We start from the raw sequence: 23,949 nt of genomic DNA on the forward strand, positions 1-23,949 counted from the left end.
ACACCAGCGGGTGTCCACCAACGAAGACATCTCAGACCATAAGCCAAAGAGCAAGAAACGAAAGTTTTGGGACAAAAAGAATCGCACTCTAGCTCAAAAACTCGCTAAACGACAACAATCCGTGGTTGCCCCTACGATTAAACCAGCGATCACGACACATACCTCGTCCTTTGCCACAACACCTGTCACTCAAGCACTAGCCAGGCGGTATATTAGAAAACTTCCAAAGTGCAACAAGTGTAGCTACCACCATAATGGGGCTTGCCGGGTATTGCACTGTAAAAACTGCAATAAGAATGGACACACTTCCCGTTCCTGCAGAACTCGGACCCGGATCATCGCCTCAAACACCAACACCGATGTAAATCTAGTATGCCACCTATGTGGTGAGATGGGATACTTCAAGAGAGACTGTCTGACTGAGAGAAATGACGGGGGAGCAGGAGGAGTGTGACAAACAAACTAGCAGGAGCACAAGGAATCTTATTAGTACTTTTGTAGTGTTTCCAACAAACAAAACGTTTAAGTACCATATGTTTGTAATGAATTTGGTATGTTTGCTAAAATTACCGTCTTTCAAAAAGTAGTTAAAATATTCTCTCATTCAATCAAATCAAAGACACTCGTATATGACGTTAGGATCATTACCGGTGAGCTGTGATGAATTGATGTATACATCAGGATTAATTATAATCAAAATACTACAGAATTAAAGCGAATAATTCTGTTGTAATTCCTGTTCCATGTCTAGTGGTGATATTCAGATAGAGCCATTCACCTGTCAATTTCCTCAATGTCACATGACATACGACTTGCATATACTGATCGATCATGGAATGATCGGCAGGGGATCACAATATAAAGTATCATCACTAGCTACCAGAACACACTTACTACGAGCACTAGCTAATGTGGTATAAATAATTTGCAGTAACAATAACATCAATCAAAGCAGAAAACACTAAACAGAAACACAGGATGCACTATCACTTTAATGAATACCTATTACGAATACGACTTAATACAGGTGTCATCGAGAAAACCCGATGTCGTCATTCGATATGGATTGGTTTGGATCATCACCTTATCAATTGCATATGTTACGAGAAGACCCTCCACCTAACCAGCTGGATATCGAAGCCCTCGTCTCACATAACCTTAAATCTGATTTTGACCCTCGGTTCGTCCTTCGTAGAGAAACCCCGAAGCACTCTCTGGAGGTGTGTTATACCTTCTGTAACCTTTTCAATTTATTCCTAGTAAACCCTTTGAGGATATCCCTCGTATAACAGGTCAAGATCAAGCATAGAAGCTTGGGACGAATACGGTTAGCCTATCACTGCTAAGGGTATATGTGAGGATAATATATAATTAAGATTCTAAGGACATCGGATGTGTGCTTCCGCCCTATTTCTTGTTCCTTGTCTGGTTGTGGACTTGGGGTAGAGTCACCCATCCAACTGTCTTACCAACACTAATTACATACAACCTCTATGCACAAGTTAGAGATAGATGGACCAGGTATGAGTCCTACCAGGAACTTCAAGACAAGGCTACTCAGGAGTGCGAGTGATCGTTCTACCATCCAAATAAGTCTAGTCACGTAAACCAAACCCATATGCTCCCTACCAAGCTAATCAATCGAGGAACACTACAGAAGGCCCTATGCAGCACTCCGAGGAGAATTTATTACTTATGACTTAAGATAGCTAACGACGTACATAATCGACTAGAATGTATATCAAAGAAATTATACGACCGCAGGGTCTGTCAATACCCGTTATCCCTAACAAAGATAGTAGATTCTTTTCGCGACTCTGGCAACCCTTACAGGGACTAGGCTAGACTTGAGTATGGACTACCACCAGAAAACCGACGGGCAGAACAAAAGGAACCGTTCAAACCTTGGATGAAATGTTAATAGCTTGGGTGATTGACTTCAGTAAAGCGTGGGAATGACCACTTACCACTCATTGAATTTTCGTACAACACCAACAATCACCTTAACATCAAGATCGCTCCATTCGAAGCTTTCTATAGCCGCAAAGGCATATCACCATTGTGTTGAGCTAAAGTGGGAGATACACAGCTAGCGAAGGAGCAAGTCCCTAACAACACCCTCGCTGGCCCTGAAATCAAAAGAGAGAGAACGAAAAAGGTCGTGCAAATTAAAGGTTGGTGACCGTGTACCACTGAAGGTCTCACCGTGGAAAAGAGCGATACTTTTTGGTAAACATGGGAAACTAAATCCAAGATACATCGGACCATTTGAAATCCTTGCTAGGATTGGCCAGTAGCATGCAAACTCTAACCGCCTCAAGAATGTAATAACGTACACCCGACCTCCCATGTATCAAACTTAAAGAAGTGTCTGTCCGATGAGACTCTCGTAATACCACTCGACGAAATTGAAATTAACGAGAGTCTCCACTTTGTGGAAGAACCGGTTGAAATCATGGATCGGGAGATCAAAAGAACAAATCAAAGTCGTATTCCTATCGTGAAGGTCCGTTAGAACGCTAAACGAGGACCCGAATTTACATGGGAACCCGAGGATCAAATGAAACGAAAGTATCCACATCTTTTCCCAAATTCTTGAAGTCCCAGTCAAACGCTAATTTTGGGACGAAATTCCTTCTAACGGGGGGATGATGTGACAATCGTTCATTTCTGGTCAAGTCAAAGTCAAATAAAGTCAACAAGTAAAACTGATCAACTCCGTTAACCCTTGTATATTAGGGTTTTCCTTATGTTTAAAGTTGTACAACCTGCTAATTTAATAAGAAGTTATCACTTGGAAAGTTCTTACGTTTGAAAATTCAAAATCCTAATAGAGGTAAGTGATGTAGCAAAACGATAAAGTACTATTGCATACCCATCGGGGGTGTGTAAGATCCTTAAACATGGTTTAATAAGGTTTACAAACCTTGCATTTCAAAGTTAAAAACTCACAAAGGTCACAAACTAAGTCCCTCTCGATCTCTCTCGCTTTATATCTCTCTATCTTAAATCTATCCCAAATCTCTCCAAGCATGTGAAATCTCTCCAAGTATGTGAAATCTCTCCCAAATCTCTCTCAAAATCTCTCTTAACTTTTTATAGTCATCCGGGTCATCCCGACCCTTAACTTGGTCAAAAATCACTCAAAACGGGAAGAAATCACGAAAAACAGCCTCTTAGAGACGAACCCTCTTACGAGCCGAACTCCCCTGAACTGAAGCTACCTCCTGAGCCAAAGCCGAACCTGTCAGAGCCGAAGCCAAGCCTGAAGCCGAACCGTCAGAAGTGAACCTGTTAGAGGACCGAGCCTCGCAACCTCGGTCCTGAACCTCTCACCATCGGTCATTTCTCCCTTAACTTCAACAGACGTTCGGTTCTCATCCCTTAGGAGCCGAACCTCGCCGGTTGGCTCCTAAGTGTCCGATTTTCGACTACTTTCGCCTGTTAACCCCGTTTTTGATGTGCAATTTTCACCAAAAATCATATTTTAACATATAAGACCCTAAATATTCATAATTTAAACACATTTTTAGGGAAATCTTTATTTAAGAATAAAAATATAGTGGGTAAGATAATTAGGTGAAGTGTTGACTTTGTCTTAGTGTATGACACAAGTTACCTCCCATACATACCCCATGACCATCCCTAGTCACTATTCCACCATACCTTGTCATTCCATCGTCCTTTTCCCACCATTTTTCCAGCCAGACTCTTGAACAAAAGCTGGAAATCCTCATCTCTACTCCCATTTCACTCCTTCTCCACCAAAGAGCAACAATCCATTTTCTCTCACTTTCTCCCACTAATCTCGAGATTCAAGGGCAATTTCCAAGTTCTTCATATACTTTTGGTAAGTAATATTATCCTTCATATGGTTGTTCCAAATCTTTCTACTCAAATCATAGGTTTCTTACAGAAATATCATCATACTTGTTGCTAGATCTTCAAATCTTCAAGCATCTCCCAAGTGTTCTTGACTTGGAAACTTCTTCTACTCATCATCCATCTTCTGAAATCACTCAAGGTGAGTTCATACCCCCTATCTTTTCATGTTTTCCTTATGTTTTAGGGGGGGGGGGGGGAATACAAGTTAAAACACCAAGAACATAACTAAACTCATCCAACAGCTTTCATCAGAAAAGTTTAACTCCATTCACGGACTGTTTTGGTCAACTTAAACATTTTAGTTTTTAAAACTGTATTCGATGCAAATAGTTCATGTTTATGCCTTTAAAATGACTACTTGCACATGTCCATACGATTTTTCTACAATTTATGACGATTTTTATAAAACTGCCTATCACTGTAGCTACGAATTCGGACCAGTCTGTGAATATGGAAATTTTCACACAAGTTAGAGACATATAAAAATCATAATAAAATTTATGAAAAAACTAGACAGATTTTGTAAGCTTTTAGATTTTACGGATTCAGTTTTCGACTTCGTATGATTTTTCTGTGATTTTTCCAAAACAGTGCAAAAATGTTAAAAACAAGTTAACAGCTTACAACTTTCATCACACTTTGTAACATGTTGAGCAAAGTGTTAATCTTTGATGATTTCATATTTTACCTGTGTTTTCCATTGTGGTATAATTATATTTTGTAAGAGTCCTTTTTCATTACATATAATACAAGATAAGGCATGATAAACATAATTATGTTTTTGCTATACATTCTACTCACATAAAATCGAGTTCATTTGCATAACAAACGTTTTGGATAAACTATAATAGGTATAGTTTATGTTTCATATACATTAAAAATAGTTATGTTAAACTATAATAGGTATAGTTTATGTTACAATTACATTTAAAACTCATTACCAAAGGTTTTCAGTTCATAGAGACGGAGTGTGAACACAAAGTACCGGGTTTATACAAAAAGGGGTTTTCAGTTCAGTTCACGTAAATTTGTGAGACATTCGCTTCGCGTTACATCCAAGGTAACGACATAAAAAGTCCTGTAAATTGTAACCATAGTCTCTTGTAGGGAGAACGTGATAGTTGTGTATAGATCTATATTGGGTCTGACCAACCCACACCCGAGCTGCATGCAACAGCTAGACCGACAGGTCTGGGGTGACAAATGTCATTTAACTTGCAACGCCTGAAGAACGTTGTATTACGAGGCCGACTGGGTCATAGTATGGTTATAATAACTCACATGGGGTATTAACAAAACATAAGATTTACGGGTTTTACTTTTAAATTTAACGAGTTTCGGTCGATTTAAACTTGCAAAAAATTACTTTAAGTATGGAAAAATGCTTGTACATTTCGGTCTTGAATTTTAACACTATAACGTGTTTTATAAGGGAAATCTTGGATTTTTCTTGAACAAACATCACTTTTACAAAGAAAAGGTTTTTAGCATCACATTCAAAACCTTATGAACTCACCAACTTAATTGTTGACACTTTTTCGAAACTACTTGTATTATCAGGAAATCAGTGAATCAGATAAACAACATCTTTTGAGGATGGGACACTCAGACGTCAAACATTTCATTTTGTCATCATAATGTAATTGATTTTAGAATATGTGAACACATACTACAATCTAACTTTTCAATTATATTTATGATGGTTTTATTTACTTTGACACTATTATAACCGTTGTTATGATACTACACATGAAGTCCACCACCCCCGGACGTTTCCGCCATCCTTGGTTTGGGGGTGTGACACATCATGACAACCTCTTACTGACTGGCTGGTGAATACTACGCCTCCCTGCAGTATCACTACACCCCTTTGCTAACACTTGGATGCTGCAGCTCTCTGAAGCCTTACTACACTTTCTCTTTGCACCCACGGTCTCAACCTTAAGTCGACGCTAGACACTGCATCCATTAACCCACGTTCCATGGCCCAACATAGATAGGTGCACACCTACCCATCCAAAAGTAAGCATCACTACTCCTGGCGGCAACCGACATGAAAAACTCCTTTTCGCACTGCAGTCCTCATTCTTAAATAATCTCGTTTACTATCAATTAGCTGAAGTGCTCCCACTGGAACCATAGATACTTGCTAAACCACCTGCCAGCTCTTAACTCAGAACTCAGATTAATCTAGAAATAAGGACATCATACCCGAATACCTTGGTACACCACACAAAATCTCACGATGTTTTGCCCAATTCACTGATCTAATACTCACGACCCCAAGCTTGGATACGACATTGCTCTTTCAAAATCTCTCAACCGATCTCTCTCTCGCACCACTTGTAACCTCAGAGTATTCCATCTCCTAATTCGAAACACCGAGGCATCATCAATGGCTCAGAACATGATGTCGAAAGCCCGAAACCCCCTACTGATCATTACTCACTCAGAACTACTCATATCGTCCCTGAAATTGGTTGACGAATCAACGGCTGCCCTTCAGGGGGTATAGATTACAATTTATACATTCACTTGCAAATCTCAGCTATTGCATCCGCAATCCAGCGACCCGATTGCACTCGAACTCGACATATGCTAACCCCGAAAAGCACAGGCCACAAGAATCTTCCAATTCACTCATCCTTCCTCAAACACATACCACATGCATTATCTCACTTTGCACCTAGCCTCGATCACCAATAACCCTAGACTCATGAACCCACACCACAAGTCCTTATATCTAGATCTTTAACCGTTCTCGAACAAATCTCTGATCTCCTTAAATAAATACCCGGTTCTCTCCCATTCAGGGTTCGAACCTTCACCAATCCCATAGACTGTTTCCACTAGTAACATCGCACCTAATCTTGGAAGGTGCTATGAAAAGCTCGATGATCTCCCCGATAGAGATCAAGCAACTCCCAATACCCCAAATCTCAGATGAAATCCTCAGAACTACTTCTCATGACTGCCTCTAGTCATTCAGAATCTCACACCATTCCATCACCGGACATCCCAACTATCTAGTATCAACCCTGCCTCTTAGTCTGGAAATAATGAACTATCATTCTCCTCATCCTCGACTCCTCAGCCAACGCTTCATCACGTCTCTTATGATATGAGCAGAACCCACATTACCATTCTCGATACCCATCAAAGACTATAAGAGCCACCACCCTGATATACTCCTATTTATCGTCCGACGATGCAGCTTACACGTGCCCTACTGTACTCAAATAGGGTGTATCTTGGTCCTTGACCATCTCAGTCCCCACTAACAACCGGTTCAAGCTATATCTTTACCTCACGACAGACCTACTGTCATATACTCTGATTGAAGATTACCATCAGTGCAATGCCACATGGCTCACCCCCAAACTCATAACCCGAAATCTCAACACCTCTCATGTCTCCCACAGGAACCAGAATTAGCACCACTCAGGTCATAGAAAGTGACATCTCCATTATTGGCTGGTCGCCCAGCCCAGGCCGCATTCTTCCATAACGCACCATCCGTACTCATCCATGAGTCTTGCGACTCCAACTGGCATCTCACCAACAATCCCTCGGATCTATACTCTTTCACACCTGTTCTCAGTCTAGATAATCACCACGAAATAACCAGTGAAACCAAAAGCACTAACCGGCACATGTCGTGGTACTCAAACCATGACATCACCTCTCGATCTGCTACTTATCATGGTACTCGAACCATGGCATAACCTCTCGATCTGCTACAAATCATGGTACCCGAACCATGACGTCACCTCTCAATCTGCTACTTATTATCATGGTACTTGAACCATGACATCACCTATCGATCTGCTACAAATCATGGTACTCGAACAATGACGTCACCTCTCGATCTACTACAAATCATGGTACTCAAACCACGACGTCACCTCTTGATCTACTACAAATCATGGTACTCGAACCATGAAGTTACCTCTCGATCTCCTACTTAGATCCTCCGGAACACTCCCTGCATTGAGTATGGGTCCTCTGCTTTCAGTAGTACGGGCCCATACTACCTGCCACATGTACCCATATTCTCTACACAGATCATCCCATATTCCCTAAGTAGCTGCTCAACCTCCTCAATCACCAATCCCAATATGCGTGCTCGCTTCCCAACGAAATGCTCTACTTTGTAAGCATACTCGTCTGACTAAGGTCACTTTCTAGGCTCTTCCTAGGTTCTCACACTTCTCTGCCATCAGCTGCTGAGAAACTCCTTATGATGCCAGTCATGTACCTCCTGAATGTCGTCAGATTCACTTGGTAGCTGACTCCCATCATCGGGAGTTCCACAAAGCACGAAGCAAGCATCATTCGGGCATCAAATAAACATGTAAAACCCACTCTAGGTGATAACTCCACTTGCTCTACTCGTACTCAAAAGATCTCACCGAATTCAGCAACTCTACCCCTCACCTGTATCTAACTACTCTCTCTATAGGCTCCACAAATGCTCATCTAGGTGTCTCTTCTAGATTACTCCTCTACTCAAATCCCTCTCTAAAAGGATTCCTGTTGGATACTCTTACTCAACACATACTCGAAAGTACATCACAGATAATAGCAACTCCTAGGCTAAGGCATCACAAATCAAGCCACTTTAGTCCTAAAATATGAAATACCTAGCCTATCTCTAGCATGCATAATATCTCATAACATATCTCAAAAGTAAGGGTATTTTAGGAAATCACCGTTCGGGCTCTGTCTGATTGTACACACTGCCCTTCCTCGTTTTCTCTTAGAAACTTTTGTTCACTTTAGAAAAAAATCATTTCTTTGTAATTTTTTCTCAAATCCTCAGTTTGAGTCCAGATTTACCCGAAGGTGCATCCGAATCCCTCAAACCAAGGCTCTGATACCAACTTGTAACAACGTAAATTTTTAAAACAAAATTTTCATTTTTCAACATAATAAAACTCATGTAATATTCTCAAAATCTCATGTTATCAATTTTCATCACAATAAAACATATCCCAGAATCTCAAAAACATAATCTTCTGCCAGTGTATACAAATCATGTCGGCGCCTTCCCGCGATCCTCGGTAGTACCTGAAACACATATCACATAACACAGTAAGCATAAATGCTTAGCGAGTTCCCCAAAATACCACATACAACACATACGCCACTCAAGGCTATATCATGGTACGACCCTCCGGTCGATGTGTCTCAGCGGGACCCTCCAGTCTCGTAGCTCGATGGACCCTCTGGTCCGGTCACAGCTCGTTGGACCCTCCAGTCCGGTCTATATCGTTGGACCCTCCGGTCCGGTTTGTATAACACATAACACATAAGACCCTACAACCTGCACATAGATACAACTCTAGTTAAAGTATAGTGAGAAGACTCACCTTGTAAGATGTCTAGTAAACTCTCGTGCTCGATATCCTTGATCTACCCTCCACCTAGCACAATGATAATAATTCTAGTCAATACTATCCTTACATTCTCATCTCTAGAGAATGGGTAGAAGACCATTCTACCCCTCCCTGACCCTTCTTATTCAGTTTGACCAAACCCTAAGGTCAACTGATGTAATTGGCTACCTTTCTCTCTCTCTCTCTCTCTCTCTCTCTCTCTCTCTCTCTAAGCTCTCTGGCTCGATAGGGTCTCTTAAGTGTGTGTGTGGCCGCAAATGAATGCCATAAGGACCTTTAAATAGGTCATAGGCCCAAAGATTTAGGGTTTCTGTCCACAGTGCTGACTCGTCGAGTCCCTTCATTAATCCCAGTCATGAATCGCGACCCTACTCGACGAGTTGAGGCGTCAACTCGTCGAGTCACTCCTCATATCTCAAAAATAAATACTCAAATTACCATACCTAGAAATCCGGATGTTACAGATGCTATAACTTTATTTCTATTTTTAAAACTAATGTTCATTTCTATTTCTATTTTTATCTTATTTTTTCTTATTAAGGCATTGCACTTTGAAAGTAGAATTTTATCTCATGAGTAAAGTATAAAGAACAAAAGTGAACATTGAAAGTAGAATGTTAATTCAATGTCTTTTATCCTACACCATAACTTGGTTTATGCATTCGTGTAATACAAATTTTTTTTTGTTAAATATCTTGTGATATTAACATTGAAAATTAATTTTTTTTAAAAGAAGTAAAAGTAGCATGCCTTAATTCATATAGAAGAATATAAGGATAAGGTGACATCTCATAGATTGGAATACCTGTGGGTATTTTTAATTATATCATGTATAGTACACAATCCGACTTAAGGTGTCTTTTTCATGCAATGTATCCCATACACACATAGAATCTTGTATGTATCCTCATCACGAATGATCTGCATTTGTCAAAAATTCAACTTAAGCTACTCAAATAATTGGAAGAAGGTCCTTTGAATATGGTAAATAGTATACAATAGTAAATGAGAAAATTTACCTAAGCCTATACCTCAATCTTAAGAAGGACCAAAAGCTCCTAAACCTTTATTTTCATTGTTGTTTTTTTGTAGCTTTCCTCTAAACAATTATAGATAATTATTCATAGTATTAATTTTAAGTAATAAGGAATCATAACGCATAGAAATTACATGCCAATCATAAAAGAAGGATTAAAAATCTAACAGAATATACCATTCGGATTCAATCCCTTTAATTTTATCACATATATTAGCAATAATAAAAATCAAGATGCATACCTGATGCTAGAAACATAAACTTACCACAAATCAACCACTTATTAGCAACATGGATTGTATAGAGGGATCAATGGGTAATGCTCTCTACAAAAATGTTGATGTTTCTTTCTTGTTGGGTGTTCCAATTCATCACAACTGCTACCATAGAAGGAATCATGACAACTACTAGAACTGCAACCTGTAAATCAAGCAATTATTAGATTGTTCTTCCAAAAAATGGAAATTTCATTTAATAATTGTCTATTTTTTGAAAACCTTAATCAATTAAAGACAATATAAAACATAACCTTTTTCATACCCGATGTGCTTTAAATACATTGATCAAGACCCACGATCAGAAAAAGAATACATTTGTGTTCTCATTTAAATCATTGGAGAATGAGAGAATGCCGAGGACCTGAAAAATGTTACAATCGTTTAACACAAACACCATTTAAGTTATACTCCTAGCTACTTTTATGTCACGACGGGAGTTGAACTCTCAGCCCCTTAAGGGAGGAACACATTTTAAAATACTTTAATATTAGACCAAAGACTCTGTGGTATCCTATCTAATAAATGAAAATAATTTTGCCACATGTCACTCTCTCATTAACTTGGACACATGTCATTTTTTGGTATTTTTGAATAAATATTTTTTCTATTTGTCATTTTCTTATTTTTTTTTATCTTTTCTTAATTAACACATCATATTTACACCTCAAATAATAATTACCTTACTTGAAAATAACCAATAAATTATAATATTACTACTCATATAATATTTAATATGTTTCCTTTTAAATTCAAATTTTTAATTTTAAATTTAAATAAATTTTTGTTTAAACTTTCATATTTAATTTTTTGTTTTATCGAACCCGTATAACATACGGGTCTCACACCTAGTTTATATATATATATATATATATATATATATATATATATATATATATATATATATATATATATATATAGTTTTAAATAAAATAAAATATTGATATATTATTTATATATATTTGAATATTAAAAAAAATAGGGGATGAGAGATAGTGAAAATTGATAATTTCTATTTATTATCGGGGTGAAAGAAAAAATAATATGACCTCATGCGAGAGTGAAGTAAGAGTTGTCAAAACATTAAACACACCCTTAAAACACGAGTATTTCAACAACTAATGTAAAGACTTTTGAAAATGTGAAAAGGATGATTTACGGATATCGTTTATTTCAATACCTTTCTAACAACTTGATTTGAATAGGCCCAATACTTAAAGAGAAATTATCTAAATGCTACTGAGGCTTTTTTAATTCTCCTTAATTGTCATTATCTAAATCCTACTTTATCATATTATAGCTACATTCTGCGAACATGATTAATATTGTGAAATAGTGTTTTACTTTATGTAATCGAAACATGTTTTTCAATTTCCTCTTGTAGGAAACCGAAATTGGATGTAATAGTGCATCGACATCTATCGCTATCCATTACTTGCATCACAATGATTGTTAGGCATATTATTCTATTATCATATAAAAACGCTAACTAATAACATCCTAATGATCATGTAACGTCATCGGAGTTTTCATCCATATCGCTTTTGTATAAAAAAACAATCGATCGACTTTTAAAATTACATAGATTTTCCTTGTAATCCGACCATATTTACTAGCTGCTAAATAAGTCAAACCCCTCATAATTGGACGTTTGTATGTATTTTATAAGAATAATGTTTTGTTTTCAGTGAAAAGACAAATAGGACGTGGTCATAATAAAATTATGCTAGCAGTAATAAATATATAATAATTGAAATAATTGTGAGGATTTGATTGGAAGGTGAAAGAACATGGATGGAGTAATGGCGTAATGCGGATGTGATCAATATTTTGGAAACTTTTACATAAACAAAAGATGATGGATCGCTTTCGATACTACAAGCGGATGAATTATTGACAAAATTTCATCACAACACATTACTTTTGAGAGCCGTAGCTTTCATGCATGCAGGTTTGTTCGTGCATGTGGGTGTTTGTCTTATTTCATGGACTTATGTCCTTTCCTATGATAAAGAATGGTGAACGGACACCTTCAAATGGAAGGAGATAAAGGTGTTTTTCCCCCTTTTTCTGTAAACTCATATTTTCAGCTTCCCCCTTTCTTGCCTGTCACCATAAGAGCGATAGGTTATGAATGGTGCAAAGAGTGAAGGAATTGGCATATACGGAAAGGAAAGAAAAGAATAAAATTTGGAAATGAAGGTATGCCAATTAGATAGAGCTATTCAATAAAATGACTAATAAAATCTCAACTGCTTGACTATTTACTTCATTTATCCCCAAAATGATCATCCAGTTTGCGGATTATACTCGCTATTTGTGTAATTGTTACTCGATAATTTGACTGGTGACAATGATATTCAAAATACTAAGACTCAAGGGTATACAACCGGAAGAACGAGCGGAAAGCTTATCCACACCTTGGAACACAATACCAAGAATGCAGGAAGCCGGCTGCGGGAGCTGAGTGAGGGAGGCTTCCCCACCTCCTCTCTCGCTGTAATTGGGCCATTTTTTTTTCTTTTAACCGTCGGAAATAGATTATATATATATATATATATATATATATATATATATATATATATATATATATATATATATATATATATATATATATATATATATATATATATATATATATATATATATATATATATATTCTTTGTTCAACGGCTAATTCGATTTTGATTTTTATTTTTTAATAAAAAAATCTCTTTTTCACCCTATAAATATCAAACCTAACCAACTTAGTATTTTTCTACATATTCTTTCAATAAAACCACTTAACACAATGTCGTCATCTTCATCCTTCGATTCGACGGTTCAAAAAGAGACATTATTTTTCGGTTTCGTCATAGCAAAAATTGTGGCGTATTTTCAAAACCGACAAGGCTAAAGTTCACGTTTACAACCTAAAACAAGAAAGCCGCAGTTTTGGAGAAATTGTGTAGCCGGCGGTTTCGTCATAGCAAAAATTGTGGCGTATTTTCAACACCGACAAGGTTAAAGTTCACGTTTACAGCCTAAAACAAGAAAGCCGCAGTTGCGGAGAAATTGTGTAGCCGGACACAAGCATCTTACAGAAGACTGTTTTGCAGATGACGTTGTGTGCGCTGCAAAGTTTCGACAACGGTTTCGAATGGGGAAGGAGTTATTTTTACGTGTTGTTGGCGATTTGGAATACCGTTTTTCATATTTCCAGTGGAAGCAAGATGCAAGACACAAAAAATGTTTCTTTCTAATCCAGAAATGCATATCCGCATGTAGACAAACGTGACAAGTATTTGAGTGTGACATCCCCATTTTCACAGCCATAAAATACCGATTTGTTTATACTTTATTTGAAAATCAGAGTATACTTATGAAAAAATATGTCACATAATTTGTTCCTAAAAATATTATAAGTAAATTATCAAAGCATTCCGGAAGGAATGAGTTTTTATTATATTAAAAACACTGGGATGTCATTATCAATACAATACATAAGCATCAACAGAAATAGTACAAACCTTACAACATTTACTATTCTAATCACCTATTATCCATAAATCTCTCACCGGATCAACATTCATGTGCTCTCTTGCCACTACATGTAATGCAAGAAACTGAGTGGGTCAGGCTTGGGAGCCTGGTGAGCACATAAGGTTTTCAACCCACAATAATTAAGTTTATTAATTTCATCAATCAATCAACCCGGTTACCCGTTCCCGTTCTCCTCACTTTTTGTCAATAAAGCATCTAAATTAAGGGACCTAGCCTAATGATTTTTCATCTGGGTGACAACATTGTGTTGGGTATTCCTCATCAATATATGTAAAAAAAGGAAATTATGAGGGGGATGGAGTACATCTGGTGAACACTCAGTTCAAAAACACCTACAGGTTGCGAGTCTGCCATCGTTCCACTAGACTGTCTAGATTAGTTCGTGGTCGTCATCTATACTCCGCTAGATGATTGGATCATCTTAACATCGAGTCTTCTCATCATTTATTCATCATCTATATCATCTACCCATCTTTGCTCATCATAATTATAGGTACAAACTACATATATACTCTAATAAATGAAGATTTTTTTGCCACATGTCACACTCTCATTCAATTTGCCAAATGTCATTTTTTGGTTATTTTGAATTATTTTTTTCCACATGTCATTTTATGGGTTTTTCTATTTTAATAAATTACACATAATTCTTTAATGTAATAAATATAATATAAGTAGTAATATATAAATATCAATTTCATTAATGGACTTACCTTTATTTCAAAATAACCAAATTAAAGTCATTAGTTTATTTTGTTTATTTATTTAAATTTAAAGGATAAAAAAATCATTTTTAATAATTCATTATTTTTCTTATTTTCTTATAAATCCAAAGTTTTTAGATATTTAGACCTTTACATTTAATTTTTTCTATTAATCCATATCAGATCCATATAATATATGGATCTTATAAATCCAAAGTTCTTAGTTTTTCAATTTTATTAAATTTCACATAATGTTTTAATATAATAATTGTAATAAATCTAGTAATAATTGGATATCAATTTCATTAATGAACTTACCTTTTAATTTCAAAATTTTCTAAATTAAAGTTTATTAGTTTTCTTTATTTATTTAAATTATTTGTTTAAATTTAAAAGATAAAAACATTTATATTATAATAATTTATTATTTTTCTTGTTTTCTTAAAAATTCAAAGTTCTCAAATTTTTTAACCTTTATATTTAATTTTTTTTTTTTAAATTCATCCATGTAATACATGGGTCTCACAACTAGTACAATTTAAATCACATAAAACATGTATATTTTGTTCATCCAACATAGATATAAAAAATACAAATAATATGCAACATAGCACGTAATTTATATTAAATATTTTATATATATATATATATATATATATATATATATATATATATATATATATATATATGTGTCAGATGAAACTAAATATTGTCACAACTAGGAATTTTGATGCTTTGTAACAACAACAATGATAACAAATGTGAACCAAAAATGTGAAAACATGTACGATGCTTATTCAATAACAACAAAACACCCATCCAACACTTTATACAAGCACATCAAATAGTCAACAAAGAATTGGAAACCCTAGAAATCCTGGTTTAAGTCCATTTTAAACTAGGACTTCCTTATTGGGCCTAATGGGCCAATAAGTTTCCAATTTGACTATTTTGGGCGTAGAACTCTTAAATGGGCTCAAATTGGACCCACTTCCATTTATTTTAATAATTTGGGCCATATTGGGCCTATAATGAAATAAAATACCCTAATGGACCTTATTGGGCCATAACTAAGCTAATTAGCCCTAATGAGCCATAAAAATCCTTGATTTATTTTGGGTCGTGAACCCTCTCCCAAGACCAATTGGGCCAAAAATCACCTAATTGGGCCATAAAATGGACTTAAGCACCAAAAAGGCCCAATTTCTTTTCTTTTTCTCCTCTTCTCGGCCCAACTACACAAATAAAGGGGGAGAGTTGACTTTCCACTTGCCACCTCCTTATTATATTTTGGTTCTCCATGCAATATGTCATATTTCCAAGCAACCATCCTATCAACACTCTCTCTTCTCCTCTCCTTTCTACTCTCGGCCGAGAACCCAAGAGAAAGACATACACACAATTCACTCAAACACTCTCACTTTCTCCATCAATTTTTCTAGAATTAGAAGCATTCCAAGGAGGTTATTCCACAAAAATCATCATCTTAGGTAAGTTGATGCTTGGATCCATGATCTGGATTCTTTGTTTTATCAAAAATCTCTTCTTAACTCATTTAAACTCATGATCACCATCTTAGAAACCTCTAAGTTCGAGATCTTCCAAGAAGGCTTGCTAGGACCAAATTTTCTTCATCTCTTCCTTCTAAATCGAAAACAACAAGCAAAGGTGAGTTCATACCCCTCTTTTTCGGGTTTTACAAGTTTTATGGGGGAGAATACAAGTAAAATGTGTAGATCTATGTGTATGTGTATGATATGTATGATTTTATGCATGTATGTGTGATTGTAAGTGTCTATGTGGTAAATATGCAATAGAAAGAGAAGAAATCTCGAGATCTATGAAATAAGAAGGAAAACAAACAAGATCTAAGGTATACCACACTAAACAAGTCAAGAAATATAACCTCTAAGATTTAAAATAGACATATTATGACATAAAACAAATTTTGGGGCTTAAATTGTCAAATAAACAAAAGTTGGGTGAAAAGTTGCCATTCACGGTTTTCTTGAGGGTCAAAAGAGTCAAAACAGTTAAATAAATGTTTTTATGAAAATTATGCTCTTCAAAGGACTTGAAATGTAAATATTAGCTTAATGGGCCAATTTTTGGGCTTTTCGGCCCATTAAGCCCAAAGTTGCGAAAAATCTGATTTTCAAAGGGCTAAAATGAAAATTTTCTCAAAACAGGGGATAAAAAGGTAAAAAAAATTATTTCAGGGGTTAAAATGCTTTTCTTTACCAAAAACGATAAAAAATGTAAAGTTTTTGGAGTTTAGGCCAAAATTGTAAAAGTTGCAAAAGTTTGGGCTTTAACCGAAAACACTTTTCTGGAAGGGCTGAAACTGCTAAAGAATAAAATTTGAGCTAAAAATATCAATTGAGTAAGTCTATTGGTCAATTGTGTCAAGAAAATGATTTAAGGGCTTGAAATGTCTTTTTTTTTTTTTTTTTTTTTTTTTTTTTTTTTTTATAAAAGGGACTAAAATTGTCATCTTTATTAAAGAAGGGCTGAAATGAGTCAAACCAATATTTTAAATCAATTCTTTTACTATCAAGATGTTTGAGTCAAAAAAAGAAATACAAAACTACAAATCTTGAAGATGAATATATGTATAATTCCAAGAATCGTTAACAACAACCGAGCGGCCTCGTGCCAATCCAAAATAACAATCGTCCAATTAAACCTTCCAACAATTATACAATTTTTAAAAACAAGTAAACAATCCAAACTTTGGGCTTGAAAGTCCAATCATGCTTGTTGGGGCCTTCGTGATCCATTAACATGATTTTGGGCCCAAGGAATAGTAATAAATGTTATTGGGCCTCCTACGACCCAATTTCATATTTAAGGGACCCTCAATGGCTTTTAAGTGCTATTGGGACTTAGTGGCCCATTAGTACTGCTAGTAAGGTCCAAGTAAACAAATGCAGGTCGATAATCAATAGTAATAAAAGTCAATTGGGATTTAGTGAGTAATAACATGTGGCACCAACGTGTGCCGGTCGTAGTCTGTAGTTATAATCAAAGTCTCCTGGAAAGAGTGCGAGAGTTTGTGTATAGATCTATACGGGGGTGACTCCGCCACACCTCAGCTGTTCGCTACAGTTAGACTCGGTCAGTCTAGGGTGACAAAATCTTAAGATCAATTTCGGCGTTCACCAGAGTGCCAAGACAGACGAATTAGTCATTATCATGCATGGTTATAACGACTCACATAAATAAACCTACTATAAATCAAGTAATCAAGGTAATTCAAAATCATTCACGTGATGGATAACCATTCAAACCGTTATATGATATTTTTATTTTGGAAAACATCGGGTTTTCCGGGGAAGTTCAACATTTTCACTTGTACGTTTAATACAAAGTTTTTCAATTATACATGTTTTGAAATCATCATGCATATATTTACGGATCTTCACACCTTTTTATAAACAATGATCTTTTCAAAAAATATCGGATTTTCTGGGTTGTTTTCGTTCAAACTACACAAAACATTTTCATATCAAACGTGCTTATGAACTCACCAACATTCCATATGTTGACCATTTTTCAAAAGAACTTGTATTATCAGGTAACAGGTAAGCTGAGGAATAAGTACCAAGTATGTTAGTGTGTTTTGCTTTTGAAAACTATCAAGCAATTTATGCATGGATTTGTAACGTTAAAACAATTTACTTGATGTGAACAATGTCAGTTGTAATATATTGATGCATGGTGATGTTTATGTTATGATTCATGTATATTCATTGTGATGATATTCAATTTAAGTCACATGAGCCCTCGGACGTTTCCGCCGTCTGGTTCGGGGGTGTGACAACTATGCACTCACTTATTAAAGTGATAACTCCAAACTCGGACAACATTTCGCTTCTAACAATCTTATTTTCCTTCAACGAAACCTAGTGTCATTATCACTAGATTTTAGTCTAATATTCACTGCGACTAATTATTAGTCTAGTTAATATTGTTTTTCTTGTAGTATAGAAGTGTTAAACTATACTTTTCAACCACTATGTACAGACAAGGGCCAGACAGAAATACCGGAGGGCAGGACCATTTTGGCATTTAAGCTACTCTGAAATCCAACAACCCTATGTGGCCCTTCAAACCAAATTCCACATACTGCGAGCAGCTAAAAGGTATTTTAATAGCACTTCATAATAATGATAATGAACTTAAACATAAGCTATACTTAAAGTAGGGTAAGCATAACTTACTTACAAGGGGGTTTGGCTAGGAGTCGGACTCTACGGGGGCAAAACTTCTGATTCGACATCTCTTCTTCTTGGAGCATTCTAGCACTCTGGGACTCGCCTCTAGCACTTGGGAAGTACTAGGGAAGGGGAGAGCTTAAGAGAAGTAATTTTGAGAGAAAGAATGGGAGAGGTGTGAAGAAAACGGGAGAGCTTCGCACCTATTTATAGGCTGGAGGATGCGAGTGCGCGGGGGGTACCTTTGGAGTATGCTGGGCATACTTAGTACGCAGGGTGTCCAAAGTTCTACGTTGCATGTATGAGGGACAGTTTTCATCTCTGCATGCAAGACCGTGGGGAGAAAGCAAGGGCCAGGATTCGGCAACGTGTCAGTCCTCGCGTCAGCCTATTCTCAACTTCTAAATTCCTTAAATTTCGCATACGAGCTCTGTTTTTGACATTTTGTATATCCATGTTTAGGTGGCGAAGTAATCCACAATTTTCATTTAGACTTCGTTGACTAATTTTGAATTTATTTTTAAAGTTATATTTTAACAGACTTAGTGAGATAAATTCAGTTAAAGATTCATAAGTTTGTCATTTGACGTTCCATTTTGTCTGTCTTTATATCATTGAGTTCTTATTAATGAGATTTTCAATTCTCGTCTACATTGTATTGGCTAGAAATCGAACGATCTAAAATTCGATTTTCGGGTTGTGCACTGTTATGCAAAATCTTAGAAACATCATAACTTCCTCATACGAAGTCAGATTTGGACGTTCTTTTTATATACGTTCTCGGTTTAACGTATACTACGAATTTCATTTAGGTTACTAAGGCTAAAAAGTATTTTATCAAAAATTCACTTTTTCGATACACAACGTCGTGCCGGTTTTGTCGCAGAACTTCGGCGGGTCATAACTTCTTCGTTATAAGTTGGATTTCAAAGTTCCTTATATCCCCGAAATCCTTGTTGTGACCACTTCAACTTTCTTCATAGATATTGGGTTTTATTATTATTTTATTACATCGTTATAAGCACGTATATTGTACATAAATCACATAATATTCAAATACTTCTTCTTCATTACTTCAAAACAGGTTACAATTGTTGACCTTAAATATTACATCTTTATAATGCTTAGCCAAGAAACACGAGCGTTACAATTCTCTCCTCCTTAGGATGATTCCATCCCAGAATCATGCATCATCAAACAGATGTGGATAGTGACTCATCATGTCACTCTCTGTTTCCCAGGTGAGGTTCGGCCCATTCGTATGTTTCCATTGCATAAGCACCAAGTCGACCATCTTGCGTCGCAACTTCTTTGTCTTACGGTCAACACTTGCTTCGGGATATTCGATTAACCTCTTATTTTCATCCATCCTTAACTTCAAAAGTGGAATTATATTGGGAACTTCTCCCGTAAACTTCCTCAAATAATACATAGGGAAAGTGTTATGAATATCATCTAGTTCTTCTGGAAATTCCATCTTGTAAGCTTGGTTCCCAATCCTCTGAAAAACCTTGAATAGTCCATTAAATCTTGGACTAAACTTTCCTCTCTTTCCAAACTGTATAATTCCCTTCCACGGCGAGACTTTGAGTAATACCTAATCTCCAACTTCGAATGTCATCGGTCTTCGCTTCTTGTGAACATAGATCTTTTGGCAATCTTGAGCTGCTAACATCCTTTCTATAATCACTTTTAACTTTTCAGCAGTCCGATGGACTATTTTGGGGCCCATAAACTGCTTTTCTTCGGCCTTAAGCCAACAAGACGAAGTATGGCATTTTTGACCCTACAAAGCTTGATAAGGTGCCATCTTAATGCTCGAATGGTAACTATTGTTGTAGGAAAACTCTACCATGGGTAAATGCTCATCCCATTTACCTTGAAATTCTAAGGTACATGCTCTTAACATATCTTTCAATGTATGAATTGTTCTTTCGTTCTGACCATTAGTCTGTGGATGGTAACTGTACTTAAACATAACTTCGTACCTATTTCCTCTTGTAGACTCTTCCAAAATCTTGATGTGAAATGACTGTCACAATCTGATACAATCGTTAATGGTACATCGTGAAGTCTTACTATCTCCTTCACATAAGCATTTTCAAGCTTATTTATAGACCATCTCTCATTGGATTCTATGAAGTGTGCACTCTTTGTGAAACGATCCACGAGTACCCAAATCATGTCGTGAATGCTCTTCGTCCTGGGTAGTTTAGTCACAAAATCCATGGTGATGTCTTCCCATTTACCCATGGGTATAGGTAAAGATTCTAAACTCCCATACAGTTTCTGATGTTGTGCTTTAACTCTCGCACATGTTACACAATAGGCCACATACTTTGCAGCATTGAGCTTCATCGTCGGCCACCAGTAGTAAGGTTTCAGATCCCTATACATCTTAGTGCTGCCGGGATGAATCGAGTACATGGTCTTATGAACTTCTTCCATCAGAAGATTTCTCATTCCTCCCATCTTAGGTACCTAAATCGTATATTGGAATATCTTCAATCCTTGATTATTTGTACCGAATACCAACGTTTTGCCTAAACGTTCTTCCTTTAGGTCATTTTTCTCCAAAGCTTTTTCCTGAGTTTTCTTAATGCATTCCACAATTATTGAGACAACTTTTATTCTTAATTCTCTTGTCCTTTTTCTTTCCAAGTTTACTTTTCGACTTAGAGAATTAGCTACGACATTTTCTTTAACAAGGTGGTAAAGTATCTCACAGTCGTAATCCTTGAGTAACTCTAGCCAGCTTCGTTGCCTCATATTCAATTCTTTTTTTTATCAAAGAGATACAGAAGACTTTTATGATCAGTGAAGAGTTTGCACTTTGTGCCATAAAGATAATGCCTCCATATCTTTAATGTGAACACTACCCCTACCAACTCTAGATCATGATTGGGGTAGTTCTTCTCGTGCTCTTTCAATTGTAGAGATGCATATGTTAGTGATCTCTATGGTTAGAACACAACATAACCCAACTCTAAATACATCACTATAGTCTATGAAGTATTCAACCCCGTCAAGTAAAGAAAGAGTCGGTGCTTCATAAAACTTCTAATTTAATTTCTCAAATGCTTCTTCGTGTTTCTCACTCCATGTATACGTAGCTCCCTTATGAGTCAAAGTTGTCAATGGAGCAGCTATCAAAGCAAAACCTTGGATAAACCTTTGGTAATATCCAACTAATCCCAGAAAGCTTTGAATCTCAGTGGGACTTTTTGGTCGTTCCCATTTCGTCACAACTTCAATCTTTGTTGGGTCAACCATTATACATTTTTGGTTAACCACATGCCTTAAGAATCGGACTTCTTGAATCCAGAAATCACATTTGGAGAACTTTGCATAAAACTTCTCCTTCTTTAAGACTTCCAATACTTCTTGTAGGTGCTTGTCATGCTTCTGTTGGCTCTTTGAGTAAATCAGAATGTCATCTTTGATCACTATTACAAATTTATCGAGGAATGGTTTACAAACCCTATTCATCAAATCCATAAATATTGTTGGAGCATTGGTTAGTCCAAAGGACATAACCATGAACTCATAGTGTCTGTATCTCATTCTGAATGCAGTCTTCTCAATATCTTGCTCTCACACCTTCAACTAATGATATCCCGACCTATGATCGATCTTTAAGAAATAGCCCAAACCGTGCAGCTGATCAAACATGTCGTCAATCCTTAGTAACAAATACTTGTTGTTCACTATTGCCTTGTTTAGCTCCCTATAGTCTATGCATATCCTCATGCTTCCATCCTTCTTCTTTAGAAATAACATTGGAGCTCCCCAGGGCGATGAACTAGGTCTAATGAAACTATTGTCCAACAACTCCTGAAGTTGCATCATAAGCTCCTTCATCTCTGTCGCTGCTAATCGGTATGGTGCTTTCGCTATTGGTGTTGATCCTAGCAACAAGTCTATTCGAAACTCGACTTGTCTATCAGGGGGCATTGTAGGAAGAGCTTCGGGAAAGACTTCATGATAGTCACACAACACGGGTATTCTTTGTATCTCCTTCTTCTCCTTCTTTGTATCCATCACAAATGCCAAGTATAATGTGCATCCTTTGGACAAACACTTTCTTTCTTTCATCAGGGAAATGATTCCATAATTCACTCCACATTTGTCCCTATATACCATAAATGACTCTCTTCTAGGTGGATTTACTCTCATCATCTTCTTCTTGCATAGTATCTCGACATCGTTTGTACTAAGCCAATCCATTCCCAACACGATGTCGAAACTGTTCAACTTAATGGGCAACAAATCCTCGTGGAATTTATTCCCATTCAAGTTGATGATGATGTTTTTAATGCAATCGCTAACAGTTATGAATTTGCCATTGGCAACTTCTACAAGTAGAGCATTATCAAGTTTATTAACAGGCAATGCTAGTCCTCCACCAAATTTGTGCGATATAAAGGAGTAATTTTCTCCAGAGTCAAACAATATATTGGCAGACAATTCATTTACAAGAAAGGTACTTGAAGTGACATCTTCTTCATCCCGTGCTGCTTCTAGGGTCATTTGGAATGCACTTGCCTTTGGCCTTGATGGAATGTTAGGCATTGTCGCCTCCTTCTTCTTCGGGCAATCCTTAGCAATATGCCCTTCTTCGTTACATCCATAACACACCCTCTTGTTGGATGTCCACTCATTGGTGTAATGCCTAGTCTTCACACACTTGTAACAAGTCGCATCCTCGTTACATCTTTCAGAGTGCTTCTTTTTGCACTTTTTGCATCGTCTGGCTTCGCCTCCTACTCCTCCTCCAAAGTCCCCTCGCAGTCCAGTAGAAAACTTGTTGACCTTGGGGAGTTCATTTGGAACTAGGTAAGGAACAAACTTCATCTTCTCCTTAAAAATTGCAGCATACTCGGTGACGCT

The 23,949-nt window shown here is 36.7% G+C and overlaps 1 protein-coding gene across 1 annotated transcript; it reads right to left on the minus strand.

Annotated features, from left to right (window-relative positions):
- Positions 1-10,629: 10,629 nt before the first annotated feature.
- On the minus strand, positions 10,630-23,631 carry LOC111885250 (uncharacterized). Its single transcript, XM_023881522.1, has 2 exons — positions 23,200-23,631; positions 10,630-10,740 (listed from the first exon to the last, which is right to left on the minus strand). The coding sequence occupies exons 1-2, from the start codon at positions 23,629-23,631 to the stop codon at positions 10,630-10,632; spliced, it is 543 nt and encodes a 180-aa protein (XP_023737290.1).
- Positions 23,632-23,949: the final 318 nt, after the last annotated feature.

This window comes from Lactuca sativa, chromosome 4 (genome assembly GCF_002870075.4).
Source record: "Lactuca sativa cultivar Salinas chromosome 4, Lsat_Salinas_v11, whole genome shotgun sequence".
NCBI classification, from domain to species: domain Eukaryota; kingdom Viridiplantae; phylum Streptophyta; class Magnoliopsida; order Asterales; family Asteraceae; genus Lactuca; species Lactuca sativa.

Bases quoted from the DNA above. Each gene is read 5' to 3' on its own strand.
- LOC111885250 (XM_023881522.1), bottom strand. From the start codon at position 23,631: ATGCCTAACATTCCATCAAGGCCAAAGGCAAGTGCATTCCAAATGACC. The intron at 10,741-23,199 runs GTATATAGGGAC...CTTGATTTACAG, and splicing joins CTAGAAGAGAGTCATTTATG to GTTGCAGTTCTAGTAGTTGT.